This window comes from Ischnura elegans, chromosome 9 (assembly GCF_921293095.1).
Source record: "Ischnura elegans chromosome 9, ioIscEleg1.1, whole genome shotgun sequence".
Lineage (NCBI taxonomy): Eukaryota > Metazoa > Arthropoda > Insecta > Odonata > Coenagrionidae > Ischnura > Ischnura elegans.
Window position 1 is genome coordinate 55,525,991 of NC_060254.1, and position 17,897 is coordinate 55,543,887.

Genomic DNA, 17,897 nt, shown 5'->3' on the forward strand with positions numbered 1-17,897 from the left:
CCACTTTTACTTTAATAATCATTAAGCACTAAAATAACTGTGGGAATCGTTCGTATTAAAATAATTTTGGAAAAGTGCAATTGAATTTCATTTTAATGTATCGAACTTCCACTATATCACGCCTGAATCGGTTGAATTTATCAGCGCTGCATTTATGGTTGCGCCTTAAGCCGTTTGCATCCTATAATGTTTAAATTCGCCGCGGGAACCACGGCCTAACGTTCCATCCGACGGACGGAGTGCTGAATTTTTATTACCCTCCACAAAGCACTCGCGTAGTCCCTGAAAAACCTCCGCTGCAGAACGGGATTTGAGCCCAGGCTCACGGGGTGGACCATTGGGCGTGATATATTTTTTTATTAGTTAGCTGATGGTTTTGTAAATAACAAGCCTGGGTGGGAAGTTAGTGAAAGTGGGGCTCATGAACTTTTGTATGTGCTTAAATAGGCTTCAGTATCGCTGGTGGCGAAACACAAAAAGTTTTTTACGCTTGCAAAAGACTCTTTTTAGCTCTTCGATGGAAATCCTTAACCTCCTCAACTGATGAAGAGGAACGTTGCTTGAGCGTAAAAACTCAACAATTTCAGCAAAGTAGGCGAAGTTAAGATTTTATGCTCTCACGAGACTCGCATTCCCCTCTATGCAAATATTCAGTTTGGTAAATATAGGTGGCTACTTGCTTAGTAAATAACAAAGCCATCCTACTGCTTGCGCCTTAAATAACTTGCGCGAATACTGGGTACTTAGTGAGTGCGTCTGCTTTCTTGTACCGTAATGATTTTTCTTTGGTTAATGAGGTTTTAGATAAGTAGCCATTGACTTAAAATTGTTTTTTCTTCTTTTCTATTTATTCCAAGGCCAATTTTAACTTAATCGGTATCAGATTTTGGTAAATTTCCCAAGTGTGAACTAAAGCATAGATTAGGCAAGTACCAATAAATTAAACGGTGCCGGGTGTATATGGTGGAACAGCGTTTTATGTGATCATAATAATAATAATAACAAATCTATCGTACTGTCCACAATTTTACACATATTTCGACGCAATTAAACACCGCAGTGCCATCATGAGGATAGCTGCTGCCCTCCCCACGTAATTTCTGGAAAAATTGAAAATATGGTAATTTTTCAGTAGTGCAAAGGGGCATCTGTAAATCTAGCTCACCCCATAATCACTGTAACATGGGATTAAAAATCATTCAGCGATTATCAGTGGCGCGTTGCAGGGCATGGCGTTAATATTTAAGGTAGCTCTCGAATGTAAGTTTTTATTCCACAAGAACAAAAAACAATTTTCCAATGTAAATTGATGACCATCTACAATCTACTTGTTTTTCATATATCAGACAAACGCATTATCGCTGCATTTTATTGCAAACACCCAAGGCGCTGAGGTAAGAAATGAACTCTACCCCCAAAAAACCTAAATCCGCCACAGCAGCTCAGCAACGTTTGTCAGATATAAGTTGCCCTGATTTTGAAGTTGAGGAGTTGAAGGGAATTAAAATAAAATTGTAGACCGTGCGATTGATTTGTTATTGTTATCATATAAAATTTTATTTTACCAGATGGCTTATTATACCAAATAGCCTTTCCACCATATATCACTTGGCACCGTAAAATTTAGAGGTATCTACTCTATGCTTAATACTGAAGCTTATAATTGAGTTATTATATAAAAACTGATATTTATTAAGTTAAAGTTGACCTTTGAATAAATACTAGTGAAGAAATAACTATTAAAAGTCAATTTTTACTTCCCTCAAGAAGTATTTTAACAGTAAAAACAGAAGTTAATCTTGAATTTAACGTTGAAAACAGAAAAAATTTTCGAAATATCGTTGTCACGGTAGATAAATATTTGTCAGCCTTACCTAACTTTTGAGACGCAATGACTGTTGAACCGAGACGAGGCGGATACGATTAGTACGTGAGTTGGCCGTGACTTCCGCGGCGATGACTCCGGAAACTTTTGGCGATACGAAACTCTGCGGACCGGATAAAATCAACGGTCAGGCTAAAGGATATATCCTCTCTCCAACTCCAACTCTCTTCCCCCTACTATAGTAGGGGGAAAAGAGTTATGCCCCTACCACAAAAAACTCCTTGGATGATGAATTACACTGCTGTAGAAATATTGAGTCCTCCATTGATTAAAAATCAGTATACATCGGTGATATCATGGTACTGGAACGCGCCGGAGCGCCGTTCCGGAACTGGTAAACAAAAGACATAATAGTCAAATAAAATTTTTATCAATTTTGCTGCCACTAAATTTCTAATTTATACATTCATAGCCAAAACAAAAAAATGTGATAAAATGTACATAATAACTTGTAATAAAAAACACACAGAGTAATATTTCACTTCTAAAAAAGTGAAGAAAAGTGCGTTCCGGCACTGCTAAGTTTGCTATGACGTCACTGGTATATATTCTGAATTAAATTTGTTTGTCATTTATACAATTGTATTTATACTACACTATTCATGCGATTGCCATGAAAGCTGATAAATGTGTGTAGTTGTTCAAGAAGAAGGTTTGTAAACCATTCAATTCGTTGCAACTGGCCCTCTTTTGGTGGATTATAAGGTAAGCATTAGTTTCAGCGACGAGGTTTTATTTTTTACTTATGTCTGAATAAATGGAATTTCGTATGCCTTCCCCTTCAAATGAATAATGAGTTTCTCATGTTGTTGGAATTTTTTTCTATAACACTACCGTCTTGAGACTGTTATAATATTGCCATGTGCTCGTTACGTAATATTGTGCGCACCGTTGGAAGCGGTCACGCACTGCATGAATGAAAACATTTCTAGATTTTTCGCAGTGATGAATTTCAAGTCTCGGAATGTTTTGCATGCATGGAGTATTAGTCATATTACTGAATATTCCAGGACGTTTATTCTGATTATTTTTAATGATTGCTACTGAATGTATTGAAGAAATTAGCGAATATTGCACACTATTATTGTTTTATGTAGTTGTTCTTGGCTAACCTTAACAATTAAGTTAGCCCTTTTTAGTTAAGACGAAATAATCGGAATAAATAGCCTGGGGCGCTCATTTCCTTTGCTCGACGGCTTATCACCCAAAAAACGCTTTACATATTATTCCCACACCGCCTGTAAAACCTATTCTATGTTTCTCTGGCTATTGAAGTTGTGGCAGGCGCCACTCTACGACCATTTTTACGTGTTATACTCTTCATTTTTGTACCCTCTTCACTGAGTAGGGATATATACCTACCCTGTGCCCTCTTCACAAATATAGTTATTCGAATCACCGCATCAAACAGATTTCAATAGCGCCCTGTGAGCCATCACCCTCCCCCTTCCCCTGAAACCCCCTGGTTATAACACGGTATTGGCGTATTGAAGTGTTTTGAACAGTATTGTTTTATTGGAGTATTGAAGTGTCAGTGATATTTCTACTACCAGTGGGTGGCGCGAGGGGTGAGCCAGGGTGGGCCCGGGGCCAACCAAATTTTTTTCGGCCCACCCTTTGGCCCACCCAAATAAGACGGACAAATTTCAGAATCGAATTCCTAAGTTAAACTATAGAAGAACCTTCTTCCATAGTTCACTTTATTTGGACATAAAACGAGTTAAAGCCTGAGGCATAATTTGTTTTTGTTGCGTGGTATGTCAGGAAAGGGTTTGCCATTTGCCAAGGTAAATGCTATTCGAGTAAGGCCAATAAATAAATGTTTTGAACTATATTTTATCGTTCGTATATATTCACGTTAACTTGAGGTTAGGCCCACATATTTTATAATCTGGCCCACCCTCAGTGGCGTAGCCGGGGTGGGGTCCGGGGGTCCCCCCCCCCTCCGAAATATGAAAACACAATTATTTTCCTTCATTGAAGAATATAAAATAATGAGAAATCATGAATTTACCAAATGTTTATTCAACGAATATTTTTTTTTCGATTATGAAAAGGGCAAAAATTAGATTAAAACTTTCTACCTGTTTTTCAAAAATTTTTCCGCCTGGTTTTCCCCCGAACGAAATTGCTGGCTACGCCACTGCCCAACCTTCGCCCGCCCATGTGACACATAAGCTATATAGCAACTGCTGTCCACTTCTCACTGATTTGACATAATTTTCACCCGTTTTTCCACATTATTTTCAGAATGCCATCATTTTCAAACACGTATATCTCCATTATTTTACATAATTTTCCTAACATGTTCTCTTTGTATTGAAAATACCACCTTTCTTTTTCTCGTGTTGTCAAAACGGTTTGTATGAAAGTAATAGTTTTCGAAAAAACGTTTTAACCGCAGTACCCTTCGCTCACAATTAGCTCCAACATGAAATATTAACTGAAAGAACAAAAAAATCGGTGATTAGGTATGTATGATTAATCTCTTTTAATAAAACAATAAAATCGAGATTTTATCTGTTCATATTCCCGCACTTACGCGCGTCTTTATCCTGCGATGTAGATTTCTGTGTCAACATATTTGTTCCGACTTCACGATTTGGGCTCGCGACGACGTACTTAACGTGCGCATTGGTGTGGGGTGATTTGTTTACAAATAAATGAAAGTGAATTCGTGCCGGTGGGCAGCCTAATACTGTTTATCAACTAATTAAGTACATGTATATGACAGTTTCTGAGAAAATCAACTTGTTTTAAAGTCTATTGCTGCTCATTTCACCGAAGTTTGATTGAAGAACTACCTACTTGTAGTCACACTTTACATTTCAGCCCTGTTACGGCTCTCAGTTGGCCTTGGTGTTTATATTTACCTTAGTAAGAGTAATATCTGGAAGACAGTGGTGGAAGCAAAATCATCTCTTTGTCGCCGCTATTAAAATCGCACAAGACCTGTCGCAACAGGTAAAACATTTCCCCTTTGTTGTACTCACTAAGTAATGTAATATTCCTGTTTAAACTGCTGGCAGTGTGGTACTAGATGAGAGAATTTTTTACGCTTGTATGTTATATCTTTACTCAATGTATACAATGACTAAAATGCCTTTTATGGCTGACAAAGGTAGTGAATGGGATGGTGGGCTTTGGTGGTCGTAGTTCCCATGTACTCTCATGTATTTCTTGTGTTAAGTTGCTCAGTGTGTCACTGGCAAACACAAATTTTTAATAGTCGATTAGATGTTGTTTCATTTTTTAGTAAATAAAGTTTCAGTATACAGCTTGTGGTTGTTACCTTGGTAAATGAGTTAGCAATACAGCGTGGAATGCAAAACTAATGTACGCGCCCTTTCAATGAGTTGTGTTGCCCGTTGAATCAGCTCTCGGCGAAACAGCATCAGCAGTTCCTTCTGTCCCTCACTTAAAAATTGTCTTTAGACTCTTTGCTTAGGTTCAGGAGCAGTCGGAGTTGTCATTTTTTTTAATGGCTATAATGGAAAACATTTCATTGGAGGCCCTGTTGTGTCCAAAGACATCCAGCTGGAGCCAGGATCCAGCGATATCTGCTAGGTTTTATGTATATATCCTGTTAAATTGTGCTAGGTCCAACCTGGTGCTGCTAGGTCTAGATAGAAAATTGATAATATTTGAGCTCCTTATGTGTTTTAGCACACCTCGCTGGGTTCAGGAAGTCCTGATATATCCATAAAGTCTTAATATATCCAGCTAGTCCGGTTGGATCTTGGTAGATCCTGATGTATAAACAGGGTGCTACTAGGTGTAGCTGGAGATTAACTAGGGTTTCATTTTTTTGCTTATTGATGCGTCTTGTTCTCTTGTGGTGAAAAATACAAGGGATTCGCAATTTACTCTCATTCTTTATTATTTCAGAAATATGCTTTTTAAGTTGTATACATTTCATTCTTATCTTTCCCTTAGAGGTGAAAAATGTATGCACACATATATGGTGGTTTCTTGCTTCGTCGTCGTTTTAATAGCATCTATTTTGACATATATTTGTCCTAAATTTACTATGCATTTTGCGAGTATATGGGACATTATGCCTGACATGCCTATTGCTCATCAGCCTTGAAAGATGTTTAAAACTTCATCATTAAACTTATGGTTGTTATATATCTTTACAGGTGGTCATCATGGGTAGTAACCAACAGTGCAGTCTTGCATGGGGAGAATTTGGAACGTCTCTTGTCTCAACGGTTCAGCTGCTTCGATGTCATGGTGATTTAGTGGACGTCACCCTGGCAGCCGGTGGTAGGAGTTTCCCAGCTCACAAAATTGTCCTAAGTGCTGCTAGTCCATTCTTGCTTGATTTGATCAAGGTTAGATTGCACTTTATCAGTTCATGTTTATTTTCATGCATTTCCTGCTAAATATGATTTGGTAATTTGAGTACATGTTGTTGGAGGAGTATTGCCACTTCAACACAGCATTTACAGTAAGAGTATCAAGGTTAAGCAATGCTGTGCTCATACTAATCACATGATCATTCTTTTCTATCTTTTAAAAGTTGCACCTGTGGAGGTAACTAAACTAAGCTTTCAAAAATGGTTATTTAATGCAAACCATTTTGTTCATATGGAGATCTAAGTGTCATGTATATCTAGACTTAATGTCACTAAATTTTTCCATCACTAAGCACATCCTTCTTACTGTCCCTAAAAATATCGGTCAAGTATTATGTAAGGATCACTAGTGTATACACTAGTGATCCTTACATTAGTGATCATTACTATAGTGTGGGGCTTTTGAGTTGGGTTAATTTTGCTGACTACTGAGAGGGGGATCATGGTATTGACTATGTAAGGTGGCAAGATCTTACAGAGTATATTGTGTATTTTCAGAATGCTTCTTGTTGCTCTAAAGAATTTAAAATTATACCTACTGCATTGAATGCACCAGAGGTCGTGTGTCGCCAAGGAAATTATAAAGTCAGTAGAAGAAGAAGACAGTGTATATAGAATTAATCATTGAATACATCAGTACTAATAGGAGTAAAGTGGTGTAAGATTTATCTTAAAGAGCAAATAAGTAACTCTCCCATGCCTTTTGATGCATTAAAATAACTTTGACTCCCTTGGTCGGGGAAAATAAGTGCAAGTCAATGCACTGAAAGAGGTGTTGTATGGCAGGATGTAAACTTCAGGAGGCAGAAGGTTACATCCATGAAACTGTCTGTTGAGTGTCCATTTCCAACTTCCCGGTTGTTTGTGAAAATAAGTAATATCATTATTGTAATAAGATGTCTAACTATGCGCGGTGTGTGGAAGACTTAGTGCAATTCATGTTTACTTTATTTGATATTGGTTTTATTGCAATTTATTGCTCATTAGTGGTCATTGATTATACTTGCACTAGCTTTCTTCTTCAAATCTATGTGTATCATGTCTGCAGCTGTAAATGTTGAAATACGATGATTTATCTAAAAAAATAATTATTATGGTGACCCATGACAAAAGTGAAGCTTTGCATGCTCAAATTAAGAATTGGAGCACTTCTCTCTCAATAAAATGTGGTTTTGGTTGTGTTTGCTTCCACTGTTCAATTGGTGTTGCACACAATGTAAGATTTCTACACATATGTACAGAAGGTTAAGATAATACATATATTGTTTTGCATGTACTAGAAATAATTTATTGATTAAAACTTTAATAAAATTAATTTACTAATAAGTAATGCTAAAGTAATTAAATACATATTACCCTTTTTTATTGTATGTACCTAAGTTTAAATACAGGGACCAAGGAATGAATGTGAAAATTCGATAAATAGCCACTCAACTTCTTTGAATTCACGAACAGATATTAGGATCCTATCTCATTTCGCTCACAATTTTGCTTAAGTGAGGAGTGTCGTAACCCAGTGGATGGAGTTTTTGGCTACCCAAGAATTTAAGGATCGTAGGTTCAAATCCTGGGTGGAGCCCCAAAATAAAAATCCTCCAAGTGCAAGGTGGTCCGGGGAAAAGAAATAGGCCCTACTATCCTAAATTTGTAGAATTTTGCCTGCCTGTGGCTTAGTCTGGGGTGAGCTCTACTTATCCAAATGAGCATTCCGATTGTATCATTGAGTAGGTGAACCTTCAATGCAATAGCCATATTTGGGGCATTACATGTTCATACATAATTGAGTGCATTTATTTTTTAAATATCTAGCATAGCCACTTGAGTCCAAAGAAATTTTATTTTTATGGGCCTGGGAAACGTATTCTACACTACGTATCTTCTTTCGTTCACCTTCCCCAAATTTTATCAGTTGGTTTAATTGCATAAATTAGCCAACCTCCTCTGATAAGTTGATTGTTTTCTCGCCTGAAAAAAATTTCAGTATTTTTGGTGGTGGGCGAGGCATGTGATGGGCAACCTGTGAAAGTGGCATTGGTGTTGTTTACTGCAGAGCACGCCCTGCAAGCATCCTGTGTTGTTGTTGGCGGGAGTGGCTGCTCATGACCTGGAGGCCCTCCTCGAGTTTGTGTACCGAGGGGAGGTGTCAGTGGACCCCAACCAGCTGCCCTCTCTCCTCCAAGCAGCGCACTTCCTCAACATCCAGGGCCTCGCTTCGGCTGCTGTTGGCTCAGAGGTAGGGCCCTGTCTCAAAAGTGGAATCTTCATGGCTATTCACACCGAGGCTGAAATTCGCCATGAAAAAATAATTTGGCTTTGCTGGGATTTCAACCCAGATCTTCCTTTGGGAAAATTCACCAATTTTCTTTTCACAAATGAAAAACTTCAACTTCCACAAAGTTGAGCCTGACACCATTGAACGCAATTTTCTTTTGTTGATTATTTTTATTTTAACCCTTTCGAGAAGGAGATCTCTCCTTAGCATTACTGCTGGACTGAGCCCCAAGAAACTCTTCGGTCCCCTCTGTATGGAGCATTTTTGCGACTCTGTATTAGCTTGGACTCTGATGGTAGTTAGGCTCCCTCCTTTCCAGGTTTATAACCCTACCAGTGGCATTGGTTTTGCGGTTGGCTTGTGGTTAGATTATATGAATTAGCTACATGGATGATTGTTGCTTGCACATAAATAGGGTGGTTTCCTATTATTTTTTTATTGCCTAAATCGAAAGATTATTACTCCTGGAGTACGTATTTCACGCTTTTAGATTTTCAAATGACGATATCTATTTTTCGCGATCAAATGAAAAGTGAAAATTTTCAAGCGCGCGAAAATGCGGCGGGTAAGTATGAATGCCGGGAAAAAGTCTGTGCGACGCATTTCTGGTTCCCCCTCCCACCTTGTGAGGTGACCTTGATCGAGGCTTGAGCGCTGATAGGATGCAGGATGCTAGCGGGTAGCTGAGTACCTTGTTGGCTGGTAGCGCTTGGCTTAAAAAAGGTTTATTAATACCTTATCTAACGAAGAAAACTTTCCGACCTAAGCCAGTTTTAATAGGTGATTATTAAGACATGTTTCCCTGAGCTCTGTGCCTCATGCATGCATTGGTAACCTCAGACGATGTATAACTCCTATCCTCTCGTGTAGAAACTAGGTCCCTGTGACGTCACGTGGAGTGGAATCGCATGGGTGCCAATCTGGCCTTTTTCAAATGAGGATAAAATTTGACCCTTGCCATTCGTCAAAACCGGTATTTCAAAAACCAAATAATTTGTGTAATATGAATACACTAATGGTGGGTAACGAATCGACATCAATGCCTTTTGTTTTCTTTGATGAAGGAAACTACCCTATTGCAGTCTTCAAATTGAATTCCTCTTTTTTTCTGTGCATTGTCAAATTTTAAATGAAGCTCTAACATCAAAATTAACGGATTTAATGCACCAACAATTTCCATGTTGATGTTTATACTGAAATCAGGATATAAGGTAATATCTATGGTAGAATCTCATTTACTAATTGTTAATGCTGCTCAGATGACAAAGAATTCATTACTTATTTTATACTTTTTGAGAAAGGAACAAATATTGATTTTGCAAACTGAGTGAATGAACAATTGTATGACCACTGTCCATCACCAAAAATGTGTGAAATTCCACAGAGAAAAAATCATTCACCTTGTCTGGGATTTGAACCTATATCCATTGATTTCTGGACGTGTGCTTTAGCCAGTTAAGCTACTGAGGCATCATTCCCCTCTTAGGAAATTTGTGGACTATACTAGAGAAGATGGTCTGGGCTGCTGAGCATATTATGTGAATAGCAGTCCAAGTTGTACGACACTGCACCACTGCCGGAGAGCAAAGCCCAAATTTTGAGTACTAGGAGGTGTTCGCTCTTGACTGATTCTAGCATATTGGGATTAGCCATGCTGATAGCCTCGCGGAGTCACCCTCAACGCACAAATGTGCAACATAGCATTGTGAGGGATTTGGGCTCGAATCCTCATCAAGGCAAATGATTTTTTCCTATGTGGAATTATGCTCTTTTTTACGTTCCTCGAAACCTTATAAATAATGGCCTCTCTCACCTTGTTGGAAACTTATTGAGCCATATATTTGTGGCAAAAAATTGACTCCCTTAACCCTTTCGAAAATAAGTTGATAACAACATGAACTCATGCCAAGCGCATCACCACGTCTCTCCTTCTTCTTGGTCTCACCTATCAGTCTCCAGGAGTTCTTTGTAGTTCATGCTATTTTGAGTGATTTCTTCTCTTAGTGAAAGGTTCTCCTGGAATGAGTAAATGAACCAAATCTCATATGACATCACCAACTCATGAAAAGTGGGTGGCAGCTGTCGCATTAACTTATTTTTACACCTATAGGGTTAAAGATGTAATTTATACACTTGCAATATTTAACTATGTACAGTGGTGAGAGACATAATATATTATCTCACGCTGTTTCAAATTGAAATATTTTCTTGCTCAGTTAAAATAAATACTTTCATTTTAATAAAATGTCTCCTATCCTGAAATAAGAAGAATTAAAATTAGGCTAAAATACCTAAAAATCAAGCCAATGACATTAGGAGCTGTATGTAACTGACAAATTTTCAAAGTTGTTATTGAAAAATAGCTCACCAAGAGGGAAGGCACCCCATGCTACCCAAGAAACTACGTACGTTTTTTGGCTGGTTCTTTGCAGTTATTTTTCCTCTGCTGCCTTCTTATGCAAGCATGAATTCCATTATGGCCAGAATATTTCTTATACTGGTGGCAATATAAAAGGGATATATCAACTTTTGAAGAGATTCCAGCAGCTTTTGGGTAGGTATATGCTTGTATGAAATGGATGGTGGAGGGGAAATGACTGCTGCAAACAACCTGATAGACTATCATTATATTATCAACAGTCAGAAACTAGTGCACAATTCGTTTTTACATCTGTTCCTTCCTGTATCTTACATCTCTTCCTTCGTGTATTATTTGGTATCAAGTTGACATTTTGTAATGTTTGCCTTCTTTAAACTTATTGATCTGATTTGTAATGAAGGGTTTACATATCAGATTTCAAAATATAGAATTCTTAAAAAGTGCTGTTTGTAAAAGTTGTTTTTCTTCATGTATTAAAACTTAAGTTCTCATCTTGGAGTTTTCTGGGCATATAGTGTATAATAAAGTCAACATTTGTCTGTGTTTCAGTTTTTTTATTTACATATTTGGCTATTAAATATGTTCATTGTTGATTCTTAATGCTTTAAATTTATATAGAAACTGGAGGAGCTAAGTATGGGATCCAGTGCCCAGCAGAATCTAACTAAGGATGTCATCAACTCATTCTTGCCAGGAGGAAGGCGACGGAAACGTAATAGACACAAATGTAAGTTGACTGCATAAAGTGAAGTGCAAGTACCTCGGATGTTAAATATGAAATACAATGAATGAGCCTTAGGTGAATTAAGTTTCACAACTAAATTGTGTGGTGCTTTAATGGGCTTGCTCATCATTTTTTTCTTATTGTCAATTGCGATAGATTTTTGAAATATCAAGAGAACTGTATTTTTCCATTTTGCAATCCATCACCTGCTTTTCGAGCTATTTGTATATATACATATTGATAGGCTTACCACTTTAATAATAAGTTCATGATGTCACTGGCTCAGTGCCTCACTGCTTCGTCACTTCTTCTCAGCATCACTCCTCTGTCTCACGTGGTCTGATGTCGTTAACTCTCAAATGAGTTATTTTTTCCTTCAAGGATCGGGTTTCTCTGAATGACTTCATGACCCAGAACTTAAATGGCATCACTAGCTAATGAAAAATGGGCATAAACTTTTGCATTTTTTTTTCAATTCTAAGTTGGGGGAAAATGGCTGCATGAGTAAGACTTTTTTCATTAAATGTATTCTCCCCTTCCATCTACCAAATTAATGTATCGAATTGCAATTTTGAGTCTTAGTGAATGACCCCTTGCTTTAGCTGAAAATCTGGTTTCCTCTCTGATGGCATATTGTTCTGAAGAATTCTTCTTTCTATTTCAGTGTTATTTCAGTGTTCTTTCTATCTAGAATTGGAGAAGCCCAAAAGGTTTCATAGATACTTTTCAGATGATAACCCTTTTCTTTTCAGTCATGTGCATAATCACCTTTCGGGAGTTGGGAGCCACTATGGGTTGATGTTGGAACCAACTTAGCTCACTTTATATTTGTAGTGTTGTATCTTTGAAATTGAGGGATGGCAGACTAAAACTGTTAAAATTAGCTCATATTTCATTTTAAAAATTAAATATTTTAAGGAAGCTTTCAAAATTAAGATCAGATCAGTATAGCATCCACAGTGTCGTAAAGTAAATACTAGTGGAGGTTTGCTGAAGTTACATTTCAAACATAGCCTTTGCTTTTAGTTTTCCCGCGGACATTTTTCAGAAAGAGGGCCTTATACATATTGGGAGATGTACAGAAAATGCTTTTTAATATTTCAAAGTATTAATGGTAATGGATGCTAGCCACTGATTTGGTATTAAAAGATAGGAACTGAATAATATGAGTTAATTTAACATGTTTGTAGGTGGAGCATTGTATGACAAACTGGTTGATGTGATAGACAGCTACAATTTCATTTCGTAGCCGACAGAGCTTGAGCCCTGATGACTTACTTTGACCTTCAAAAGCCCCTTGAATTTTATGGGTGCTAATTATGAAAGAGACAAATCTGTACCTCTTGCTCTACTTTTGTATTATTACTTCCTGGGTGTCCCTCAAATTTATTGATTATTGAGGAGTGACTTTTGTTTTGTGCTGACAGCTGGCGGTGGTAGCAGTCAGGAAGGTGGAGGCAGTGATAGCAAGTGGGCACGTGGTGATGACAGCATTGTGGGAGGAGGGTCGGATGGCGGAGGGGATGACCCAGAAGACACCAAGGTGGTCACTGGTCCTCAGAGAGCAGCCTCGGATGGCGAAGCGCCATCAGGAACCAACGGAGAGGACTACTCTGGTAACCACTGGTGGAGTAGCTAGGCATGCCATATTTGTAGCCACATACATCACTCAGAAATTTATTTCTTTGTTCTAACACCTCAATATATCACATGATATACCTGACTATGAGGTCTGAGGATGCTAGTGAGTGGACTCTTTTTAAATCAAACCTACTATGCATGGGCATACCCAGGGGGGCCAACTGCCCCCCTCTAGAAGCGATTATAAATTTAGTTCAAAACAAAAGTAATGAACAAATTTTACTTTTGAAGAAAAATGATATTAGTATGAGACAATTAACTAAAATAAAAATCATTACTTTTTCAAGCAAATAAACTAATTTATAAAAACTAATAAATTGCTGTCATAATTTCCTTAAAATTTTTGTTTCATTGACCTTTTCTGTGCAAAGAAGTTTCAACTTGAACGACCACGTCTAGTTCTGCCCCCTCCCCAGTTTTGATTCTGGGTACGCCCATGCTACTATGTACTTATACTTGAAACCGTCCTTGCCTGATTCAAGCAGTACATACTTGGAATTTCACAATACTTGTTTGTGTTTGGTATTATGTTACCATGGGAGTTTTTTCTTCTTTGCAAATTGGAATGAGCACATTGATACAAGTGATTGACGAACACTGTGCAAACTTGAATGCTCGATAGCTACTAGGTCCTACTGGGAGCAAAAATGACCCATGGACCATACAAGTGATGAAAATTAGCATACCAGTTAGGGTGTTAGCTCTGGATCACTTGACTTTACACAATTCCACAGACACTCGTGTGTATTCTTAGACAAGTTTCACAGATAAGTTGATTATACATGGTGAGTGAAATAACTTTTTACTTTTCACCTAGCTATACAAAATAAGAGCCAACTTCCCCCCTCTTGAAGATGATGCTTAGTCGTTGAAATTGATCAGGGTACTTGTAAAGCTGGGTGGAAAATACAAAGTTGTTTCACTAACCATGTTTAATATTTGTAATTTCTATGAAGTACCACCTTCATCCAATTGTTTAACCCTTTCACTGCTGTGAACGTACCTGGTACATTAGTACGGCAGACTGCGGTGGACGTACTTTTTCTTCCTCCCTGCCATGCGCTCAGCACTTTCGCGGAAGCACTTCGAAGGGTCGCTAATCCGGAACCCTTTCCTCGATGAACTCACCCTCACTGGCCCCTTTCTTTGACGCTCTGGGCCTCCGTCCCCAAAAGTGACCGCTCTGACTGCATTTTGAAAATCTATCAATCAATCCAATCATCAAAAAATGATTGTTTGCATCGCACTCCTGCCAATCAAGCAATCAAATACGTCTTTGAACCATGTTTCTGCAATGAAAAATAACAATTTTTTTATCTTAACTAAAAAGGTGGCTGCGAACCACCGGAAAATGGCCATTTTAGCAAAGATAACAAAATCGTTATTTTTCATTGCAGAAACACGGTTCTAAGACGTACTTGATTGCTTGTTTGACAGGTGTGCAATGCAAACAATCATTTTTTGATGATCGGATTGATTAATAGATTTTCATAATGCATTTAGAGTGGTCACTTTTGGGGAGGGAGGCCCCCCGCTCGGAGGGTCGAAGAGAGGGGCCAGCGAGGGTGAGCTCGTCGAGGAAAGGGTCCCGGATTAGCGACCCTTCGGAGGGTGTACCACGTCCATCCTGTAAGTACCTGCTCCATGGCCCAACGAAATGCATTTTAATCTTTTCACTGCATGTGAGTAGAAGGTTTTCGGAGATTTAACAGCAGTGAATGCATTTTAACCTTTTTGCTGCATGTGAGTAGGTTTTCCGCGATTGAACAGCAGTGAAAGGGGTAATTAATTAAAGTTGATGATGTCTCTGACTCCAGCCAAGCTGGTTACTTCTCAGGTACTCCTTGGCCTTGCCCTTTGGCCTAGCTTAATTCATAGTTGTGTAGTCTCGTGAGCGATTACATCCCTCAATGAACAGCTCTTCCGGAGTCAATGCACTGGAACTCCAAATGTTCTCACCAACTCACCAAATTTGGGTGGCAATTTACGGGTAAATTAATGTAAAAATTATGCGGAAGTAAATTCCTGAATGAGGAAGACTATTTTTATAATACACAATGCTTCACTTCCATATACTTACTTCTTTTAACAGATTACAGTTTTGGTTCTGTGTGATCAACCCAGTTATTAGACTGGCTTTACATAATTTGATTGCTTACAGCCAAGAGGAGCGGTGTGAGCGACCAGCCTGCCATCTGCCCACTGTGTGGTGCAACTATCAGGCAGTCGAGGAACCTCCGTCGCCACCTCGAGCTTCTCCACTTTGGCGCCTCGACCATGCGTGGCGGGTCACTTCGGTTCAAGTCAAAGTATTTTGCCCACCAGCCCCTGAGAACGGGGGAGGCTCCAAGGGAGGGCAGCCCCTCCCCTCACCCCATCTCGATGGTTGTGCCTGCTAACCCCCTGATGGTGGTCGGCAGTGATCGGCTGAACCTCACAACAGACCCTTCGGGCCTTTTGGGGCCTCACCATCCACTGACAATACCCACGCCCACGGACCTCATCCTAAGGAGACACCACGATGACCCAAATAACTCACCTCTTTACGCAGATTCGAGGACAAGTCGAAATGGAAGCAGTCCCACGGCCAGTACATCTCACTCAGCCCTTGGTGGAGATGTCGTCTGAGCAGCCTGCCGCAAGAGGGGGACACAGATGTGCTGAGTACTCACTGTAAGTTCCAAAATCTAGAGAAAATCTTATTATTCTTCTCGTAGGATAATTTACCATTTATCGTAATTTCTGTTTTGTTAGTGGTCGCCTACATCATCTTAATGACAACGTTGAAATTCTCCATTCTTTCTCTTCCTCTCTCATCCTGACTTCCATTGTAATTCTGGCCTTCAAATTCTTTGTGCTCGCACTTATATATATTTCAACTTGTTTTTACTTTATGCTTCTGTATTCTGGAATTTGCTACAGTAGATAACAAATCATCACAATCCCTTTAATCCTTTAAAGAAAGATTATACTGTTATTTGAATACCAGGATTTAAGTTTGATTATCAATTTCCTTTTTTGTTGTTATGAAAACTATATATTCATGGAAGTGTCTGTTGCGGTTAATGAAAACTTATATAGTTTTAATTAGGCCATAAAAATCCTGTAGATCATCACAAGATATTAAAATTAAATAGCATTAAAACATCCTGAAACAAGCCATTACTGTGTCATATGATTGAAAATTCATTATGCATAGGTATCTAGGTAATTGTGAACAAGAAATTTAACTTTTCTAAATTTTTGAATTCAGTTTAACCCAATTCCCTTTATGAATTTGTATTCAACCAATTAACTGTCATTTATTCTTTTTAAATTCAGGAACGGAGTGTAACAAGGTCAGCATTGAACAGAAATGAAGCTGTTGCATAAAGTGAATGAGTGCATGACAGTAAGGAATCAAGGAATACACAAACTCATTGGTTTGGGGCTAATTTGTTGAAATCTGTTCTAATGAGTTAAAAAGATGTGGTACTTTTTTCATGGATTTTTTTTTTGTTCTACATGGACTGGTTTTGTCACATAGGCGACATCATCAGGTGCATGAGCCCAGATGGTTGTTGAACAAACACAATTTATGAGGGTGGGGCTGTATTTTCTGTACCCCTTCTCTTCCCCTTCCTCCTCCGGCATCCCTTCAAAATAATTCGCTTTTATTCTGCAACCATCTGAACTTCTCTCCCTCATCTTGCCGCCTAGGAAATGAAATTGGTTGATGTTGTATAATAGAAATTTGTGGAAAAAGTCCCAAATCTTTTTAAGTGATTGCAAAGAATGGATGTTTGGTTTTCTCTAGTCTTTGTGTTGGCTGCCGTGTTTTCTCTTTGTGAGGCTGACTTTGCCAATTTGGATCAATTGGTAATGAGCGTTTCCAGCATTTAGCAAGATGAGCACATATTTTTAATTTTGCTCAAACAAAATGAAAGATCCATCTTTCTTCAACAGAGTGCTAGGTATGTATATATGTACTATTAGTATTTTTATGGATCTTTCAAACTTGTCCTGGTGCTCTGATTGAGTCTTTTATGCCTATGGATTCTATTCAACCACCATCTATATGTTTTGTTGAATCAAGGTGCAATTTTAGTCTTAATGTAAGACTATTTGATGCTTAGGATTTTAGCAGGAAAACATTTTGAGTTATCTCCAAACAAATATCAATTTTGTGTGCTGCTATGGTGCTTTGTAGTAATTTAAAGAAGATATATCGGTAATATGAATATTGGTGATCAAAATGTGTTTGTGTAAGATACAAAGTGTTCATCTGTATTGCTAGCAGTATGGCCATGTGTTCAAATATTATATAATACAATAAATCACATGTATCATTTATAGCTAGCGAACATTTCTCTCTATTTATTAATAAATTTATTGTTTGCTAAAATTTTGAGTTTTTATCTTCAATTTTTGTGATAAGATACAATTCTTTGAATGTTATAGAGCAAAGAGATTAGGTGGAGTATTAAAAAAATACATTTTTCCGTACAGGATGATGTTAATATGTATTCAACTCAGCTATCTACTCAGGAAGTACTGTATGTTAAATGATGCCAAAATTTGTCATTGTTAGCTGCTGTTTCATTTGGAAAAAAGGAGAACTGCCATTTACCATGCATGTTGATTTCACTGGAAAT

At 38.1% G+C, this 17,897-nt stretch overlaps 1 protein-coding gene across 2 annotated transcripts; it reads left to right on the forward strand.

The window, feature by feature from the left end:
* The first annotated feature begins 4,498 nt into the window (after positions 1-4,498).
* On the forward strand, positions 4,499-17,606 carry LOC124165723 (broad-complex core protein isoforms 1/2/3/4/5-like). 2 transcript variants are annotated; one of them, XM_046543208.1, is made up of 7 exons: positions 4,499-4,849; positions 6,028-6,222; positions 8,297-8,479; positions 11,517-11,625; positions 13,050-13,238; positions 15,425-15,936; positions 16,585-17,606. In XM_046543208.1, the coding sequence occupies exons 2-6, from the start codon at positions 6,037-6,039 to the stop codon at positions 15,889-15,891; spliced, it is 1,134 nt and encodes a 377-aa protein (XP_046399164.1). In that variant the 5' UTR covers positions 4,499-4,849; positions 6,028-6,036; the 3' UTR covers positions 15,892-15,936; positions 16,585-17,606. The 2 variants fall into 2 exon arrangements, with proteins under 2 accessions (XP_046399164.1, XP_046399165.1); XM_046543209.1 differs by lacking the exon at positions 8,297-8,479.
* Positions 17,607-17,897: the final 291 nt, after the last annotated feature.